Source organism: Rhinichthys klamathensis, unplaced genomic scaffold (genome assembly GCF_029890125.1).
Source record: "Rhinichthys klamathensis goyatoka isolate OS25496 unplaced genomic scaffold, OSU_Roscu_1.1 h1tg000650l_1, whole genome shotgun sequence".
Taxonomy (NCBI): Eukaryota; Metazoa; Chordata; class Actinopteri; order Cypriniformes; family Leuciscidae; genus Rhinichthys; species Rhinichthys klamathensis.
The window spans coordinates 142501-164711 of NW_026607094.1; the positions used below are offsets into that span (position 1 = coordinate 142501).

The 22211-nt window shown below is 43.6% G+C and overlaps 1 protein-coding gene across 1 annotated transcript; it reads left to right on the forward strand.

Annotated features, from left to right (window-relative positions):
• Nucleotides 1-370: 370 nt before the first annotated feature.
• Nucleotides 371-21615, forward strand: sh2d3a (SH2 domain containing 3A). The gene is made up of 15 exons (XM_056241507.1): nt 371-460; nt 1530-1635; nt 2431-2617; nt 6043-6076; nt 6163-6279; nt 7434-7577; nt 7666-7943; nt 11596-11678; nt 11775-12025; nt 12731-13090; nt 15549-15664; nt 16188-16359; nt 17345-17456; nt 19906-20091; nt 21421-21615. The coding sequence occupies exons 1-15, from the start codon at nt 371-373 to the stop codon at nt 21594-21596; spliced, it is 2412 nt and encodes an 803-aa protein (XP_056097482.1). The 3' UTR covers nt 21597-21615.
• The last annotated feature ends 596 nt before the right edge of the window (nt 21616-22211 follow it).

Sequence of the window (22211 nt, forward strand, 5' to 3'; positions counted from 1 at the left end):
GACTTTTACATTATCTCATAAATATGAATTATATTATCTCATAATTATGACGTGTTATCTCATAAATAACTTTTTATGTTATCTCATAAATGACTTTATTTAATAATAAATGACTTTTTATGTCATCACATGAATATGAATTTATGTAATCTCATAAATATTACTTTTACTGTTATCTAATAATAATGAATGTCATCTCATAAATATTACTTTTTATGTTATCTCATAATTATGACTTTTGTTATCTAATAATTATAACTGTCATCTTATAAATATAAATTAGTTATCTAATAAATATGACATAGTATGTAATTTTTTGACTTTTTCTGTGAATAATGACTAACAAAAGCATGTTTTGTTGTCGTGTGAGATGGACAACCGCTCGATCGCGCGCTGGCTGAGGCAGATCGGACTCCCTCAGTACACCAGCGCTCTGGAGAAGCAGTACTACGGCCTCGAGGTACACACACACACACACACACACACACACACTCATACGGCCTCGAGGTACACACACACACACTCATACGGCCTCGAGGTACACACACACACACACACACACACACACACACACACACACTCATACGGCCTCGAGGTACACACACACACACACACACACACACACACTCATACGGCCTCGAGGTACACACACACACACTCATACGGCCTCGAGGTACACACACACACACACACACACACACACACACACACACACACACACACTCATACGGCCTCGAGGTACACACACACACACACACACACACACACAGACTCATACGGCCTCGAGGTACACACACACACACACACACACACACACACACACTCATACGGCCTCGAGGTACACACACACACTCATACGGCCTCGAGGTACACACACACACACACACACACACACACACACTCATACGGCCTCGAGGTACACACACACACACACACACACACACACACTCATACGGCCTCGAGGTACACACACACACACTCATACGGCCTCGAGGTACACACACACACACACACACACACACACACACACACACACTCATACGGCCTCGAGGTACACACACACACACACACACACACACACACACACACACACACACACTCATACGGCCTCGAGGTACACACACACACACACACACACACACACACACACACACACTCATACGGCCTCGAGGTACACACACACACACACACACACACTCATACGGCCTCGAGGTACACACACACACACTCATACGGCCTCGAGGTACACACACACACACACACACACACACACACACTCATACGGCCTCGAGGTACACACACACACACACACACACAAACACACTCATGTTCACACACACACACACACACTCATGTTCACACACACACACTCATGTTCACACAGTCTTGTTTCATTATGCAGTTTGTCTTAATTAAGAGACTACGTGGTATATTTGTACTTTTAAAATCACTTTTCACAGAGCAGATCGCCAAACAACAATGAAACGGTGAAATGCTGTGTGTGTGTGTGTGTGTGTGTGTGTGTGCAGGGTCTCCTATCTGTAACAGAGGATGATCTCAGACTGATGGGAGTCGAAGATCCAGAACACAGAACAACCATCCTAATGCAACTACAGACACAACAGCCTGAGAAAGGTGAACACACACACACACACACACACACACACACACACACACACACACACACACACAGACACACACACACACACACACACACACACACACACACACACAGACACACACACACAGACACACTCGCAAGCACGCACGCACGCACACACACACACTCGCAAGCACGCACGCACACACACACACACACACACACACACACACACACACACACACACACACACACACACACACACACACACACTCGCAAGCACGCACGCACGCACACACACACACTCGCAAGCACGCACGCACACACACACACACACACACACACACACACACACACACACACACACAGTTCCTCCAGTAACGTTAATAGAATGTTTGTTGTTATCTGGTCTTTAATAATGTTCTCTAAACGTTAGCACAAAAACATTGTTCATAAATCGTTCACGGAACGTGAGTTTAGTTGGACGTTCATCTAACGTTTTTTAAATGTTACTACTTGTTGTTTTAGAACGTTCAGAGAACATTCAAAAGTATATTAATAAACACCCTGATGCTTCCAAGCTTTATAATGGCAGTGAATGACTGTTTCTGTTTTGAAGTCTTTTTTAAGTTTTTTAAATATAACTCTGATTGTATTCGTCTGAGAGAAGAATGTCATACACACCTAGGATGAGTTGGTAAATCATGGGCTAATTTTAATTTTTGGGTGAACTATCCCTTTAACATTCACATACCCAAGAAAAAACATTTTTAAAGCGTTCAGAGCATATTTGTGTTGGCTGTAATGGTAGATATGGTGGTTCTCCTCAGAGAATATCTCCACCGGCACGATGAGCCGGAAAAACACTCTGGCATCACCGATTGACCTGGTCAGATCCACGGACTTCTTCCGGCACAGCATCGTGCCGAGACTGCGTCGCCGTGACAACCGAGTCTCCGCCTCCTGCCTCCAGCTCCGCCCTGAAGACCACGCCCCCTCCAGCAAACTCAAGCTCAGGTTCCTTCATCACCTTATTTATTGATCCTTTCTGAGGTAAAACCAAACAAGTGCAAAATGGAGGTAATTTACCTTTGATGACCAACTTATTGGTCAAATTACTCACTAATAGTCAAATCAACATATATAAAATCTTATAAAGAAAAGATCATTATCTGTCATGCTTCTTCAAACAACTTTTACCCTCAGTGAAAATGTTTAGCAAGCATAAGCCAGAAGTGTTTTTTCTTTCTTTTCTTCACACGTGAGTTTCTAGTATCTAGATGCGATCTATATGTGTACTCCGATATCTGGTAGAAATGCATGCCTTTTTGCTGAATTGTTCGTGAATTGTTTTGTTTACATTTTGCTGAAAATTCTTACTTGTAACCACTTTAAAACTGGTAACACTTTACAATAAGGTTCATAAGTTAACTACCTTAGTTAACATGAACTGAGAATGATCAATACTTCTACAGTATTTATTAATCTTTTATTAATCATTATTAATTTAATAATACATTATTTAAATCAAAGGTTGTATTTGTTAATATTAGTTAATGCACTGTGAACTAACATGAACAAACAATGAACAGCTGTATTTTTATTAACAAAGATTAACTATTAGGCCTACAATAACAAATGTATTGCTCATTGTTAGAACATGTTAGTTTATACATTAACTAATTCTAACTAATGAACCTTATTGTAAAGTGTTACCGAAAAATAAAAATAATGTGACTAGATACTTTAACTTAAGCTATGTCTTCAAAAAAACACACTCACACACTTGAGCAATATTGCAGTAAACTGTGTGACCACATGCCCCGCTCTCACCTATAAAAGTACACTTACAACATAAATAATAGGTTTGCTGTCAGGATGTGTTCTCCTTCGCAACATGTCACGGCTCACACTGTGGTGGAATCTTTCCTGTGAGCGCGCACACCGCGCGAGTGTGAACGCGGCGTCTTGCGCAATAACGCGCGCGTCTCTGGTTAAACTCAGCGAAACGGGGCGTCGTCGGATCAAGCTTACACAGGTTTCACTCTCTCTCTCTGCCCCCGGGGATCGAGCATGTCGGACGGGTTGCGGGTTTTCAGGGCCTCGGGCGCCGTCACACAGGTGAGTGCGCGCGGAATGCGCGGAATGCGCGAGAGATAGCGGCGCGCGCGGGAGGAGCGGAGCGTGTGTGAACTCGTCAGCTGTGAGCGAGGGATCTGCTGGAGGAGGAGAAGAAGAAGAAGAAGGAGAAGACTCGGATTATTATGATCTCTCTCTCTCGATGAGAAACTCCACAATAGGAATAGTTTTTGTTTTCCAGGTAAGTTTCAGCTGGTGTTCCCGCACAGACTGTTAATGATTATCCTGGTGTTTGCGATGGGAAGGGCAGAGCTGATAGATAGACCTTTGATATATATGTATATATATGTGTGTGTTGGTAAAACAGAATTTGTTGCTCTCAGTTCGATTTTTAAATACTTAAAGTATTAAAGTAAGTTGTCATCGACACCAGATGTTCTGCATTAGTTAGTTTGATGTGGGTTGCTGTTTGACTTTGGAAAACATGAGATTTCACATAGAATCTAGATGATACTTTATATACTTTAATGACATAATGTTTACTTTAATATATTATTGTTATATATTAATAATTAATGTATTTTGATATGAATGATGGTTTTCCAAACAACATTAGAGTACATTTCCAAAAAAAACATGGTAATACATTGTAATACTTTTATTAGTGACATTTTATTTATATTTGTTGCTGTCATTGGGACATAGAAAGTAGCACTGCAAAAATGTTCTCTCTCAGTATTTTATGTCTTATTTTCTAATCATTAAAAATCTAAACATTCTTAAATCAAGATATGTTTACTGGAGAAGCAAAATGACTTAAGATATAAAGTGTTGTTTTGTGACAGAATTATCAAAATGAAGCGAGTTTATGCTAAAACAAGAACAAATATCTGCCAATGGGCTCTGAAAAACTTAATTTAAAGGGAAAACAAGATTATTTTTCTGACACAACTGGCAGATACAGTATTTGTTTTCATTGTTTTAAGCATAAACTCAGAAAGCAAGACTTAATATCAAAAGTGAATTTATCTTGATTTCACAATTGTTTAGATATTTGTACTGGGAAATAACACAAAGAAAGTACATTAAAATGAGTTTATAGCTTTAGTTTTAGTTTTGTTTTTTGGGAGTTTGACTGCACTGACCTTGAGCCCATAACATCCGTTTCCATGGCAACTGATCCCAGGACATTCCCTGATGTCCACAGGACACAATGCAGCGGGTTTGGCTGTGAGATGGGAAGGAAACGCCATTAAAATGTTATTTAAAAACACACCTCTCCATGTCAGTGATCTGTAGTGCTTTACCTTGCTGTTCTCAGAGGTCTTTACTGTAACGGTGAAGTTATCAAACCCTAAGAAGAGTTTATCGTAGCTTCGGACTGTTAGCAAATCAGCAGAAGGAGGGTGTGGTGGACGTATACAGAGCATTGTGAGTGCATGTCCTAAGATGTATGTCTGTACATGTGTTTTTATGCAGACAGACGTCAGCATTTGGTGTTCTGTGATGTTTTGAGCTTTGTTTTTTTGTGCAAAGTTCTAAAAGTTTAACTAGTAGATATCCCGATACTTTCTCAAGTTGATTAAACACAGAATAATAAGACACATTTTGTATTACAAGTTCTGAAATGTTGTTTAATTATGCAAATATGGCATTCATCAATAATCGAATCAAATATGCACTAATTTGCATACTTTTCCAGCACATAAATCTGAACATTGGATAAAGCCAGGTTAAAACTTCTTGCTTGATTTTGTTGACATAGTAGAGCTAAATGTTTTCACTGAGGGGATTTTGGATATCTCTCTTTATGACTCCATAAATCAGAAAATACTGTCGTCAGACAGAAAAAAACTAATTTTCACCATGTTTTTAGGAATAAAGTGTTAAATATATATATGGCGAATGATATATGAACAAACCCCTTGGTAAAAACCTTTAGAATATGGATTGGAATAAAACTGTAAATTTTGGTGTATACAAGTGATGCTGAAGTGGAGATGAAACTCTTTAAAGATATGTATTGTAATTGAAATCTACAGACGCAAATAGATAAAATGCAATAAAATAAACACTTGAATGTGTTTTTCGGATGTTTTCTTTCCATTATTCTGAACGAAGACTTGATAGGGAAGAAAAATACACCTCAAAATAGACCAGTGCATGAAAAAACAATGGTTTTGCCTGTAGTCTAGAATAAAAAAAAATCGAAATAAACCGATTTTATTCAAATTAACTTGACCAGATTCCATTAAAGTGGATAAAAAGGTTGTATAAAAATGCATGTATGTAAAACATTTAAATATTACAAATGAAAAACATAATTTATTACTTTTTTTAATCTGTTGTGCTCTGTTTTGCAGCAGGAGGAAGAGTGTGTCGGCCTTCATCAGTCAGGTGAGCGTGTTACACAGGTCACGCCACACAAACTCGTTGTTCAGTGCTTCATTGTGCTTCATTGTGTTATTGTGATGTTTCTGCAGGTGTTCTCGGGGCTGAAGGACATGGACTCTCTGAAGAAAGAGCTGGAGGAGGAGCTGAAACTCAGCACTGAAGACCTGAGGGGTCACGCCTGGTATCATGGACAGCTGCTGCGCGAGGTGTGTTTGTGCCATACTACGCTAAAAGCCAGCCTTTACCCAAAACCACTCGCTCTCGTGTCATTCCAAACCTGCAGGACGTTGGAAAACAACAGGAGGAATGTTTGTCCACAAAGCTCTTTTTCTAGGGATGCACCGATATGAAAATTATAGTCGATACCGATAATTCTTTATATTTGAAAGCTGATAACCGATATATTGGCCGATAAAATTTTTTATATAATTTTTGAGAGCCTGATTAGAAAAACAAAAGTCTCACCATTAAAATCCATGTCCCAAACACAGAATTATAATGTTCTCATTATAATTTTATGAAGCCGATATGACAGACTTGTGCTGCACATAACTGTATTTTCCTTTTTTTAAGTGATTCCAATCATATTTCAAGCAGTTCAAAATGATCATGGTGAACAGTGCACATCTGAAGAGTCTCAGCTCAAGGAAATAATCCACAATTTATCGGCTTTAATATATTGGCCACATTTTCTTATCAAGCCAAGGCATCTACGTAGTTTCTTGTATAAAGATCCAATTTATACAATGAAAAATTGTTATTACATTTAGTTTCTGTTAAGTTACCTTATTATGTTTTTTTTCTATTTATTTTGTTTATTTATGTATTTATTTTCAGCTTTTTATTTGTTTTAATTGTTTATTTATTTATTTATCTACTATATTGTTTTTTATTCACTCATTTATTCACTTATTTGGTTTAATATAATTTGTATTTATTTATTTACTTATATTTCTGTTTATTTACTAATTTATTCAATTATTTATTTTAATATATAATTATTTTATTATTTGTTTATCTACATATTTTATTTACTAAATGATTCACTTATTTGGTTAAATCAATTTAAAAAAAATTATTTACTTACTTAAATGTTTGTTTATTTACTAATTTATTAACTTATTTATTTATTAGTCTTAATTATTTATCTATTTATTTAATAATTTAATTATGTATTTACCACAGATACAATCTTTTTTATCTCACAATACAATAAAAATCTACATAAATAAACCAAGTTTGTTTATATTGTGGAATGGTGTTGTACTGTATATTACTGGCACGCAGTCAAGCCAAACCTCACTATTTGTTGATATCAGTGCATTAATTAATAAGCATATGTGTGTGTGTGTGTGTGTAGGGTGCGGAGAAGCTGTTCTCTAGAGACGGAGAGTTTCTGGTGCGCGACTCCAGCTCCAGTCCCGGTGAATACGTCCTGAGCTGCATGTGGAAAAATCAACCCATGCACTTCAAAATCATACGTGTCGTTCTGCGACCCAAACAGGTACAGTATCCGTCCCAGCATCCGCCGTGTGAACGAGCGTTCAGAGACTGAGTCTGACGTGTGTGTGTGTGTGTGTGTGTGTGTGTAGGGTTACACCAGAGAGCTGTTTCAGTTTGAGAACGATCAGTTCGATAACATACCAGCGTTAATTCGGTTTCACGTCGGCGGACGGCGTCCCATCTCGAATTCCGCAGGCGCCATCATCTTTCAGCCAATCACGCGCACTCTGCCTCTACGCATCATCAGCGAGCGGCAGGCGGCGAGGTCATCAAGCTCCGCCCATCTGTCACGAGGTCAGAGCAAGAGGCGGAGCCTGAGTTCCTCTCAGAGAGACATGCTGCAGGTCAACAGCAACAACCTACTCAGGTACACACACACACACACACACATCTATCCATCATAAAAGTGCATCTATCCCTCATAAAACTGCATCTGTCCATCATAAAACTGCATCTATCCATCATAAAAGTGCATCTATCCATCATAAAAGTGCATCTGTCCATCATAAAAGTGCATCTGTCCATCATAAAACTGCATCTGTCCATCATAAAATTGCATCTATCCATCATAAAAGTGCATCTATCCATCATAAAAGTGCATCTATCCATCATAAAAGTGCATCTGTCCATCATAAAAGTGCATCTGTCCATCATAAAAGTGCATCTGTCCATCATAAAAGTGCATCTGTCCATCATAAAAGTGCATCTATCCATCATAAAAGTGCATCTGTCCATCATAAAAGTGCCTCTGTCCATCATAAAAGTGCATCTGTCCATCATAAAATTGCATCTATCCATCATAAAACTGCATCTGTCCATCATAAAAGTGCATCTGTCCATCATAAAAGTGCATCTGTCCATCATAAAAGTGCATCTGTCCATCATAAAAGTGCATCTGTCCATCATAAAAGTGCATCTATCCATCATAAAAGTGCATCTGTCCATCATAAAAGTGCATCTATCCATCATAAAAGTGCATCTGTCCATCATAAAAGTGCATCTGTCCATCATAAAAGTGCATCTGTCCATCATAAAATTGCATCTATCCATCATAAAACTGCATCTGTCCATCATAAAAGTGCATCTGTCCATCATAAAAGTGCATCTATCCATCATAAAAGTGCATCTATCCATCATAAAAGTGCATCTGTCCATCATAAAACTGCATCTATCCATCATAAAACTGCATCTATCCATCATAAAAGTGCATCTGTCCATCATAAAATTGCATCTATACATCATAAAAGTGCATCTGTCCATCATAAAAGTGCATCTGTCCATCATAAAATTGCATCTATACATCATAAAAGTGCATCTGTCCATCATAAAACTGCATCTGTCCATCATAAAACTGCATCTGTCCATCATAAAAGTGCATCTGTCCATCATAAAAGAGCATCTGTCCATCATAAAAGTGCATCTATCCATCATAAAAGTGCATCTGTCCATCATAAAAGTGCATCTATCCATCATAAAAGTGCATCTATCCATCATAAAAGTGCATCTGTCCATCATAAAAGTGCATCTGTCCATCATAAAAGTGCATCTGTCCATCATAAAAGTGCATCTGTCCATCATAAAAGTGCATCTATCCATCATAAAAGTGCATCTATCCATCATAAAAGTGCATCTGTCCATCATAAAAGTGCATCTGTCCATCATAAAAGTGCATCTGTCCATCATAAAAGTGCATCTGTCCATCATAAAAGTGCATCTGTCCATCATAAAAGTGCATCTGTCCATCATAAAAGTGCATCTATCCATCATAAAAGTGCATCTATCCATCATAAAAGTGCATCTATCCATCATAAAAGCACATCTGTCCATCATAAAAGTGCATCTATCCATCATAAAAGTGCATCTGTCCATCATAAAAGTGCTTCTGTCCATCATAAAAGTGCATCTGTCCATCATAAAATTGCATCTATCCATCATAAAACTGCATCTGTCCATCATAAAAGTGCATCTGTCCATCATAAAAGTGCATCTGTCCATCATAAAAGTGCATCTATCCATCATAAAAGTGCTTCTGTCCATCATAAAAGTGCATCTGTCCATCATAAAATTGCATCTATCCATCATAAAACTGCATCTGTCCATCATAAAAGTGCATCTGTCCATCATAAAAGTGCATCTGTCCATCATAAAACTGCATCTGTCCCTCATAAAACTGCATCTGTCCATCATAAAAGTGCATCTGTCCATCATAAAAGTGCATCTGTCCATCATAAAATTGCATCTATCCATCATAAAACTGCATCTATCCATCATAAAAGTGCATCTGTCCATCATAAAAGTGCATCTGTCCATCATAAAAGTGCATCTGTCCATCATAAAATTGCGTCTATACATCATAAAAGTGCATCTGTCCATCATAAAAGTGCATCTGTCCATCATAAAAGTGCATCTGTCCATCATAAAAGAGCATCTGTCCATCATAAAAGTGCATCTGTCCATCATAAAAGTGCATCTGTCCATCATAAATTGTCCATCATAAAAGTGCATCTGTCCATCATAAAAGTGCATCTGTCCATCATAAAAGTGCATCTATCCATCATAAAAGTGCATCTATCCATCATAAAAGTGCATCTGTCCATCATAAAATTGCATCTGTCCATCATAAAAGTGCATCTATCCATCATAAAAGTGCATCTATCCCTCATAAAACTGCATCTGTCCATCATAAAACTGCATCTGTCCATCATAAAAGTGCATCTGTCCATCATAAAACTGCATCTGTCCATCATAAAAGTGCATCTGTCCATCATAAAAGTGCATCTGTCCATCATAAAAGAGCATCTGTCCATCATAAAAGTGCATCTGTCCATCATAAAAGTGCATCTGTCCATCATAAAAGTGCATCTGTCCATCATAAAAGTGCATCTATCCATCATAAAAGTGCATCTATCCATCATAAAAGTGCATCTATCCATCATAAAAGTGCATCTATCCATCATAAAAGTGCATCTATCCATCATAAAAGTGCATCTGTCCATCATAAAAGTGCATCTGTCCATCATAAAAGTGCATCTGTCCATCATAAAAGTGCATCTGTCCATCATAAAAGTGCATCTGTCCATCATAAAAGTGCATCTGTCCATCATAAAAGTGCATCTATCCATCATAAAAGTGCATCTATCCATCATAAAAGTGCATCTGTCCATCATAAAAGTGCATCTGTCCATCATAAAAGTGCATCTGTCCATCATAAAAGTGCATCTGTCCATCATAAAAGTGCATCTATCCATCATAAAAGTGCATCTATCCATCATAAAAGTGCATCTGTCCATCATAAAAGTGCATCTATCCATCATAAAAGTGCATCTGTCCATCATAAAAGTGCATCTGTCCATCATAAAAGTGCATCTATCCATCATAAAAGTGCATCTGTCCATCATAAAAGTGCATCTATACCTCATAAAACTGCATCTGTCCATCATAAAAGTGCATCTGTCCATCATAAAAGTGCATCTATCCATCATAAAAGTGCATCTGTCCATCATAAAAGTGCATCTATCCATCATAAAAGTGCATCTGTCCATCATAAAAGTGCATCTATCCATCATAAAAGTGCATCTGTCCATCATAAAAGTGCATCTATCCATCATAAAAGTGCATCTGTCCATCATAAAAGTGCATCTATCCATCATAAAAGTGCATCTGTCCATCATAAAAGTCCATCTATCCATCATTAAAGTGCATCTGTCCATCATAAAAGTGCATCTATCCATCATAAAAGTGCATCTGTCCATCATAAAAGTGCATCTGTCCATCATAAAAGTGCTCCACAGGCTCCGGGGGTTAATAAAGGCCTTCTGAAGTGAAGCCATGCGCTCGTTTAAGAAAAATATCCATATTTAAAACTTTATCGGCTAAAATTTCCGGCAGACAGATTTGCAGAATGTTGCACAGGAACCGTGTCAGAATCAGACACAATACATGTCTATCACACTGTGTGTATAGTTGTCATATTAACGGTGTATTGTGTGTGTGTGTGTGTGTGTGTGTGTGTGTGTTAGGAGCGGCAGTCAGCCTGCTAATCTGGAGACAGTGGGGAGACCATTCCTACAGTCTGCACAATCTGACAGCAACCTGCGCACAGGTACACACACACACACACACACACACACGATGAACATACTTAAAAACTGATCTGGGATCTGATTACTACACAGATTGATTTGTCCATGTTCCTCAGGTGTTCCTCAGTGCAGTGCGTCACATGACTCTAGCCACGCCCCCGTGTCCCCGGTGTTCCGCACAGGAAGTGAGCCTGTCCTCAGCCCAGCCACTTCCTGTCAGTCGAGTCTGGGTGCGTCTCCTCTGGTGGGCTCTGACGGACAGCTCCACTGCCGAGCGCCGCCCAAACCCCTGCGCATCTCCATCATGTTCCCCCCGACCCAGTGCGACCCCGACCCCGGCGACATCTACGGAGAGCTGGTGCCACAGGTCAGAGGTCATGAGCTCAACACTTCTGCCATAACTCTATCAGCGAGGATAGAAAACATATGAGACGAGAGGAAAGATTAGGTTTCTCTCGCAAAAGTATTGCATTAGAAACTTTGTGTTCGCTCCAAAAAATTTAATTCGCTCATATTTTTGCAAAGTTTCTTGGGGAAACGTAAAAGTTTCGTGAAGGAATGCAAAGTTTTTAGGATGCAACATTTTCCCATCACCGTGTCACTTAGTTTTGCATTCATATTTATATCACATTTGCATATATTAAGGAGTGGAAATGGCTAATTAGACAATAAGTGCTCCTCCGCCGCCATCTACTGGCTAAAGTCTTTTTTTAAGAGAGAACGCAAAGTTTCTAAAGTACACAAAAGTGTTTTGGATGCAACAAGTATTGAAATATTACATTGTTCCCCATCACTATGTCAATTCAGAGGCTCCATACAGTATCACAAAGACAAATATCTGTCTGTTTGCAAAAAAAGTTTTTCATAATTTAAATTAATACATTCAGTTGACATCACCGAGACCTCATAAAGTGATAGTTTCAGTGTTCTTGCCCGTATAATGGAAGTCAATGGGGTCCAACTGAGATCAGCATCAGATTATAGAAGTTCCAATTTGAGTTCCGTGTGAATCTCAATGTTTTTAAGATAACATTAGACTCCATGTATGACGAACTGACCTTTGACCCCGCAGGTCCCGGTCACCATGCTGCCGAAAGGTCACGCGGCGCGGCTCCGCGCTCAGGAGAAGTGGACGAGTCGCGCGCGCCTCACCGAGACTAGCTTCGGGTTCCTGGAGGCGCAGAAGCTGGAGGAGCAGCCACTCACACACACACACACACTCACACACGGAGACGAGGACGAGCGCGACTGGTGTTTCCAGCGGCCGCTGACGGAGACGAGCTCCTGCTTTCGTCTGGAGGAGTTTCGTTCGCTTCTGCTGCCCGAGAACAACCGCCCGCTGGACCAGAGCGTCCTGATGAGGGTCAAAGAGCTGCTCACACACACCGACGCCAGAGCCACCGCACTGCACATGCTCAGCGTCAACTGCCAGGTACACACAGACACACACACACACACACTCACACACACACGCTGGACCAGAGCGTCCTGATGAGGGTCAAAGAGCTGCTCACACACACCGACGCCAGAGCCACCGCACTGCACATGCTCAGCGTCAACTGCCAGGTACACACAGACACACACACACACACACTCACACACACACGCTGGACCAGAGCGTCCTGATGAGGGTCAAAGAGCTGCTCACACACACCGACGCCAGAGCCACCGCACTGCACATGCTCAGCGTCAACTGCCAGGTACACACAGACACACACACACACACACTCACACACACACGCTGGACCAGAGCGTCCTGATGAGGGTCAAAGAGCTGCTCACACACACCGACGCCAGAGCCACCGCACTGCACATGCTCAGCGTCAACTGCCAGGTACACACAGACACACACACACACACACTCACACACACACGCTGGACCAGAGCGTCCTGATGAGGGTCAAAGAGCTGCTCACACACACCGACGCCAGAGCCACCGCACTGCACATGCTCAGCGTCAACTGCCAGGTACACACAGACACACACACACACACACTCACACACACACGCTGGACCAGAGCGTCCTGATGAGGGTCAAAGAGCTGCTCACACACACCGACGCCAGAGCCACCGCACTGCACATGCTCAGCGTCAACTGCCAGGTACACACACACACACACACACTCACACACACATGCGTGCACACACACACACACACACACACACACACTCACACACACACACACACACACACACACACACACACACACACACACACACGCTGGACCAGAGCGTCCTGATGAGGGTCAAAGAGCTGCTCACACACACCGACGCCAGAGCCACCGCACTGCACATGCTCAGAGTCAACTGCCAGGTACACACACACACACACAAACACTCACACACACACACACACTCACACACACACACTGGACCAGAGCGTCCTGATGAGGGTCAAAGAGCTGCTCACACACACCGACGCCAGAGCCACCGCACTGCACATGCTCAGCGTCAACTGCCAGGTACACACACACACACACACACTCACACACACATGCGTGCACACACACACACACACACACACACTCACACACACACACACACACACACACACACACACACACACACACACACACACACACACACACACGCTGGACCAGAGCGTCCTGATGAGGGTCAAAGAGCTGCTCACACACACCGACGCCAGAGCCACCGCACTGCACATGCTCAGAGTCAACTGCCAGGTACACACACACACACACACACACTCACACACACACACACACTCACACACACACACTGGACCAGAGCGTCCTGATGAGGGTCAAAGAGCTGCTCACACACACCGACGCCAGAGCCACCGCACTGCACATGCTCAGCGTCAACTGCCAGGTACACACACACACACACACACACACACACACACACACACACTGGACCAGAGCGTCCTGATGAGGGTCAAAGAGCTGCTCACACACACCGACGCCAGAGCCACCGCACTGCACATGCTCAGCGTCAACTGCCAGGTACACAGACACACACACACACACTCACACACACACACACACTCACACACACACACACACACACTCACACGCTGGACCAGAGCGTCCTGATGAGGGTCAAAGAGCTGCTCACACACACCGACGCCAGAGCCACCGCACTGCACATGCTCAGCGTCAACTGCCAGGTACACACACACACACACACACTCACACACACACACACACTCACACACGCTGGACCAGAGCGTCCTGATGAGGGTCAAAGAGCTGCTCACACACACCGACGCCAGAGCCACCGCACTGCACATGCTCAGCGTCAACTGCCAGGTACACACACACACACACACACACACACACACTCACACACACACGCTGGACCAGAGCGTCCTGATGAGGGTCAAAGAGCTGCTCACACACACCGACGCCAGAGCCACCGCACTGCACATGCTCAGCGTCAACTGCCAGGTACACACACACACACACACACACTCACACACACACACACTCACACACACACGCTGGACCAGAGCGTCCTGATGAGGGTCAAAGAGCTGCTCACACACACCGACGCCAGAGCCACCGCACTGCACATGCTCAGAGTCAACTGCCAGGTACACACACACACACACTCACACACACACACACACACACACACACACACACACACACACACACACACTCACACACACATGCGTGCACACACACACACACACACACACACACACACACACACACACACACACACACACACACTCACACACACACACACACACACACGCATGCGTGCACACACACACACACACACACACTCACACTGGGTTATTATGGCCGAACTAAATAAAGCATACTTTATGAATAATATTGAAGTGACCTGGTCGACGGGACACACTCAGATTTGCAAGTGTTTACAGAGCTTTTCTTCATTATATTTCCACTATGGCTCAGGTGGCGCGTGTCACCGGTGTGACGCCGGAGCAGAAGAGCATCATGGGAGTTGAGAGCGGACTGGAGCTCGTCACGCTGCCACACGGAGGCCAGCTCAGACGGGACCTGCTGGAGAGGTGTGTGTGTGTGAGTGTGTGTATGTGTGTGCATGTGTGTGTGTGTGTGCGTGTGCATGTGCGTGAGTGTGTGTGTTTCTCAGTGTTGGGGAAAGTTCCTTTGAAAAGTAATGCATTACAATAGTGTGTTACTCCCTTAATAAGTAACTAATTGTGTTACTTAGTTTCTTTGCTAGAGTAGTAATGCGTTAATTTTGCGTTCCTTCTTTTCACCTGGGCTGGGCTTGTTTTAAATAACCATCATGTTTAAACACACACACACACACACACACACACACACACACACACACACACACACACACACACACACACACACACACACAATGCTTCTGCACTTACGATTTGTCTCAACACGAGGACAGGAGAGCTGTCAGTCAATAAATGTGAAAAACTAACTCAGATATTTTGTTGCAAATTTTTAAAGTAATGTGTTACTTTACTAGTTACTTGAAAAAGTAATCTGATTACATAAGTCAGTTGTAATGCGTTCCGGGCGCTGATGCCCCCCGCTGGGCTCCCACAGGCACCACTGTCTGGCTCTGGGTGTGGCGGTGGATCTGCTGGGCTGTACTGGGACGCTGGTCCAGCGGGCGACGGTGCTGAGCCGCATCATCACGCTGGCGCAGGAGCTGCGCAACACCACGCGGGACCTGTACGCCTTCTCCGCCGTCATGAAGGCGCTCGAGCTGCCGCAGGTACACACTCGCTTTCAGAGAGATCTCTCCAGATGTGGTTCTCGCTGTAACAAATCCTTCCCTCGCGGGTCAAAATGACCCGAAGCCCTGAAATTATACTTACATTTATTTATTTTTTGTTTTGAAAGCTTATTTTATTTTATTTTTATTTTTATTTATTTTTTAATGCACTTTTTTTTACCTTTAAATTACTAGATTTAATCAATAAATTATAAATCAATAAATAGTCATTTGAGCACAATCCTCACATTCTTCTAACTTAAATTCAAAACAACTCATAATTTAATGCATATGAGTTTTTCCCAGTGTATCCAATTTGATGCTACCAAGTTTAGAAATATCAATAAAAACTTTCCATAATGTAGTTTTTTCACAAAATAAGAATTGATTTTTCACATTATATATATAGTCTATCAGCTTTAATTCCGTCATTGAAATAGCAAAATCAGTCAAATATTAAAAGTGTAATTTAACTACTAACCCTAACCCTAACTCTAAACCAAATACTCAATACAGACATAAAAAATCTTTATTCAGTCTTGTTTTCTGAATTAAAATTAGAGAATTTTTGCAAGACCAAATATATCCCAAAAATAATCTTGTTTTCCCTTTAAATTAAGATCATTTTTCTGACGCCATTTGCAGATATTTGTTCTTGTTTCAACCATGAACTCACTTTATTTTGATACATTTTTGTGGCTATTTGTATGTAGTAATACAGAGATGTAGCAGAAAACATGCTTTTTCTTCTGTCAGTGACCGTAATTCTAACCTCAAAATTAGGATTAGACATAAAATAACATCATATAAGTGAAAATAGCTACAAAATCCACATCATATTTAGTGAGAAAGGGACTTGCTAGAGGAGAACAGGCACTATTTTAGGCATCGGCCCCCAAAATGAGTGAGAAGCAAGTACTGTATTCAGCAGACATGATGTTGCGCGCTGTAATTGTGTTGTTATTAATGTAATGTTGTCCTTCAGGTGGTCAGGTTGGAGAACACATGGCGAGCGCTGAGGCGTAATCACACCAACAGCGCCGTGACCTTCGAAAAGAGCCTGAAGCCCTTCATGAAGTCCCTGAATGAGGGCGAGGGTGAGTGTGTGTGTGTGTGTGAGTGAGTTTACAGCGAGTGTGTGTGAGTCTGAGTGAGTTTACAGCGAGTGTGTGTGAGTCTGAGTGAGTTTACAGCGAGTGTGTGTGTCTGAGTGAGTTTACAGCGAGTGTGTGTGAGTCTGAGTGAGTTTACAGCGAGTGTGTGTGAGTCTGAGTGAGTTTACAGCGAGTGTGTGTGAGTCTGAGTGAGTTTACAGCGAGTGGTGTGAGTCTGAGTGAGTTTACAGCGAGTGTGTGTGAGTCTGAGTGAGTTTACAGCGAGTGTGTGTGAGTCTGAGTTTACAGCGAGTGTGTGTGAGTCTGAGTGAGTTTACAGCGAGTGTGTGTGAGTCTGAGTGAGTTTACAGCGAGTGTGTGTGAGTCTGAGTGAGTTTACAGCGAGTGTGTGTGAGTCTGAGTTTACAGCGAGTGTGTGTGAGTCTGAGTGAGTTTACAGCGAGTGTGTGTGAGTCTGAGTGAGTTTACAGCGAGTGTGTGTGAGTCTGAGTGAGTTTACAGCGAGTGTGTGTGTCTGAGTGAGTTTACAGCGAGTGTGTGTGAGTCTAAGTGAGTTTACAGCGAGTCTGAGTGAGTCTGAGTGAGTTTACAGCGAGTGTGTGTGAGTCTGAGTGAGTTTACAGCGAGTGTGTGTGAGTCTGAGTGAGTTTACAGTGAGTGTGTGTGAGTCTGAGTGAGTTTACAGTGAGTGTGTGTGAGTCTGAGTGAGTTTACAGTGAGTGTGTGTGAGTCTGAGTGAGTTTACAGTGAGTGTGTGTGAGTCTGAGTGAGTTTACAGCGAGTGTGTGTGAGTCTGAGTGAGTTTACAGCAAGTGTGTGTGAGTCTGAGTGAGTTTACAGCAAGTGTGTGTGTGAGTCTGAGTGAGTTTACAGTGAGTGTGTGTGAGTCTGAGTGAGTTTAAAGTGAGTGTGTGTGAGTCTAAGTGAGTTTACAGTGAGTGTGTGTGAGTCTGAGTGAGTTTACAGTGAGTGTGTGTGAGTCTGAGTGAGTTTACAGCAAGTGTGTGTGAGTCTGAGTGAGTTTACAGCAAGTGTGTATGAGTCTGAGTGAGTCTGAGTGAGTTTACAGTGAGTGTGTGTGAGTCTGAGTGAGTTTACAGTGAGTGTGTGTGAGTCTGGGTGAGTTTACAGCGAGTGTGTGTGAGTCTGAGTGAGTTTACAGCGAGTGTGTGCGAGTCTGAGTGAGTTTACAGCGAGTGTGTGTGAGTCTGAGTGAGTTTACAGCGAGTGGTGTGAGTCTGAGTGAGTTTACAGCGAGTGTGTGTGTGAGTCTGAGTGAGTTTACAGCGAGTATGTGTGTGAGTCTGAGTGAGTTTACAGCGAGTGTGTATGAGTCTGAGTGAGTTTACAGCAAGTGTGTGTGAGTCTGAGTGAGTTTACAGCGAGTGTGTGTGTGAGTCTGAGTGAGTTTACAGTGAGTGTGTGTGAGTCTGAGTGAGTTTAAAGTGAGTGTGTGTGAGTCTAAGTGAGTTTACAGCGAGTCTGAGTGAGTTTACAGTGAGTGTGTGTGAGTCTGAGTGAGTTTACAGTGAGTGTGTGTGAGTCTGAGTGAGTTTACAGTGAGTGTGTGTGAGTCTGAGTGAGTTTACAGTGAGTGTGTGTGAGTCTGGGTGAGTTTACAGCGAGTGTGTGTGAGTCTGAGTGAGTTTACAGCAAGTGTGTGTGAGTCTGAGTGAGTTTACAGCAAGTGTGTGTGAGTCTGAGTGAGTTTACAGCGAGTGTGTGTGTGAGTCTGAGTGAGTTTACAGTGAGTGTGTGTGAGTCTGAGTGAGTTTAAAGTGAGTGTGTGTGAGTCTAAGTGAGTTTACAGCGAGTCTGAGTGAGTTTACAGTGAGTGTGTGTGAGTCTGAGTGAGTTTACAGTGAGTGTGTGTGAGTCTGGGTGAGTTTACAGCAAGTGTGTGTGAGTCTGAGTGAGTTTACAGCGAGTGTGTGTGAGTCTGAGTGAGTTTACAGCAAGTGTGTGTGAGTCTGAGTGAGTTTACAGCGAGTGTGTGCGAGTCTGAGTGAGTTTACAGCGAGTGTGTGTGAGTCTGAGTGAGTTTACAGCGAGTGGTGTGAGTCTGAGTGAGTTTACAGGGAGTGTGTGTGAGTCTGAGTGAGTTTACAGCGAGTGTGTGTGAGTCTGAGTGAGTTTACAGCGAGTGTGTGTGTGAGTCTGAGTGAGTTTACAGCGAGTGTGTATGAGTCTGAGTGAGTTTACAGCAAGTGTGTATGAGTCTGAGTGAGTTGGAGTGAGTTTACAGCGAGTGTGTGTGAGTCTGAGTGAGTTTACAGCGAGTGTGTGTGAGTCTGAGTGAGTTTACAGCGAGTGTGTGTGAGTCTGAGTGAGTTTACAGCAAGTGTGTGTGAGTCTGAGTGAGTTTAGAGCGAGTGTGTATGAGTCTGAGTGAGTTGGAGAGAGTTTACAGCAAATGTGTGTGTGTGTGCAGACGGCGTGGGCTCGGAGCCGGTGTCTCTGCCACACATGGTGCCGCTGCTGAGGCTGATGGAGGGCGAGGACAGTGTTGAATCCACAGACAGAGGCTGTCAGCTGCTCTACAACCTGCTACAGTCGGCTCGCAACGCCACACTACACGCTAGTGACTGCACACGCCACGCTCACGGCCTGCTGTCAGGTACACACACACACACACACACACACACACACACACTACACGCTAGTGACTGCACATGCCACGCTCACGGCCTGCTGTCAGGTACACACACACACACACACACACACACACACACACTACACGCTAGTGACTGCACACGCCACGCTCACGGCCTGCTGTCAGGTACACACACACACACACACACTACACGCTAGTGACTGCACATGCCACGCTCACGGCCTGCTGTCAGGTACACACACACACACACACACACACACTACACGCTAGTGACTGCACATGCCACGCTCACGGCCTGCTGTCAGGTACACACACACACACACACACACACACTACACGCTAGTGACTGCACACGCCACGCTCACAGCCTGCTGTCAGGTACACACACACACACACTACACGCTAGTGACTGCACACGCCACGCTCACGGCCTGCTGTCAGGTACACACACACACACACACTACACGCTAGTGACTGCACACGCCACGCTCACGGCCTGCTGTCAGGTACACACACACACACACACACTACACGCTAGTGACTGCACACGCCACGCTCACAGCCTGCTGTCAGGTACACACACACACACACTACACGCTAGTGACTGCACACGCCACGCTCACGGCCTGCTGTCAGGTACACACACACACACACACTACACGCTAGTGACTGCACACGCCACGCTCACGGCCTGCTGTCAGGTACACACACACACACACACTACACGCTAGTGACTGCACACGCCACGCTCACGGCCTGCTGTCAGGTACACACACACACACACACACACACACACATACTACACGCTAGTAACTGCACATGCCACGCTCACGGCCTGCTGTCAGGTACACACACACACACACACACACACACACTACACGCTAGTGACTGCACACGCCACGCTCACGGCCTGCTGTCAGGTACACACACACACACACACTACACGCTAGTGACTGCACACGCCACGCTCACGGCCTGCTGTCAGGTACACACACACACACACACTACACGCTAGTGACTGCACACGCCACGCTCACGGCCTGCTGTCAGGTACACACACACACACACACTACACGCTAGTGACTGCACACGCCACGCTCACGGCCTGCTGTCAGGTACACACACACACACACACACACACACACATACTACACGCTAGTAACTGCACATGCCACGCTCACGGCCTGCTGTCAGGTACACACACACACACACACTACACGCTAGTGACTGCACACGCCACGCTCACGGCCTGCTGTCAGGTACACACACACACACACATGCGATAGACTGTGACGATCTGATTGGACGGCTGACCTGTCTCTCTTCCTCCAGCCGGATGGGAGCCGATCCCGGAGCTCCTGGAGGTGTTTCAGACGGAGTTCTCGCTGCGCCTCTTCTGGGGTCAGACGGGTGCGCAGGCCGAGCACAAGGAGCGCTGCGCCAAGTTCGACCGCATCCTCACGGTCCTGTCCAACAAGCTGGAGCCAGATGCAGGATCTGCGGTCTGAGCAGCTCGAGGGATCGAGAACCGGCTTCTGAACGACACCGTGACCACACACTAATCATCATTTACTCGCCCTTAAAGGTGCAGTGTGTAAGTTTAGCAGCATCTAGTGGTGAGGTTGTGAACTGCAGCCAACAGAAGTTACTCCGGCCGACAGGAAGTGATGTCGTCGTCTGAGACAGCAGAGAGTAGCCAGTTAAACAATGAGTTTCTTTGCAAAGATAAATTAAGAGATTAGGTTTACTTAATTATTCAGTAAAACAATGTTATTGTGAATATTATTGTGACTTGTTTATCATTGTGTCAGTGTTTTATTCGCTGACTTTAGCAGCTTCTTATCATGAAGAACAACACAGTGACGAAACGTGTTTGTCCGCTCAGGGCCACCGTAGAAACATGTGGATGTAAGCGGACCCGCGGTGTGTGTAGAAACGTGTGTGTAAGCAGACCCGCGGTGTGTGTAGAAACGTGTGTGTAAGCGGACCCGCGGTGTGTGTAGAAACGTGTGTGTAAGCGGACCCGCGGTGTGTGTAGACACGTGTCGATGTAAGCGGACCCGCGGTGTGTGTAGAGAGAAACGCCTAATTCTAAGATAAACACAATGGTTTATTATGTAAGG

Excerpts from the sequence above, each read along its gene's own strand:
- sh2d3a (XM_056241507.1), top strand. The coding sequence starts at position 371 with ATGGACAACCGCTCGATCGCGCGCTGGCTGAGGCAGATCGGACTCCCT. Across the intron at positions 6,077-6,162 it reads TGTCGGCCTTCATCAGTCAG|GTGTTCTCGGGGCTGAAGGA; the intron begins GTGAGCGTGTTA and ends ATGTTTCTGCAG. Across the intron at positions 15,665-16,187 it reads AGACGGGACCTGCTGGAGAG|GCACCACTGTCTGGCTCTGG; the intron begins GTGTGTGTGTGT and ends GGGCTCCCACAG.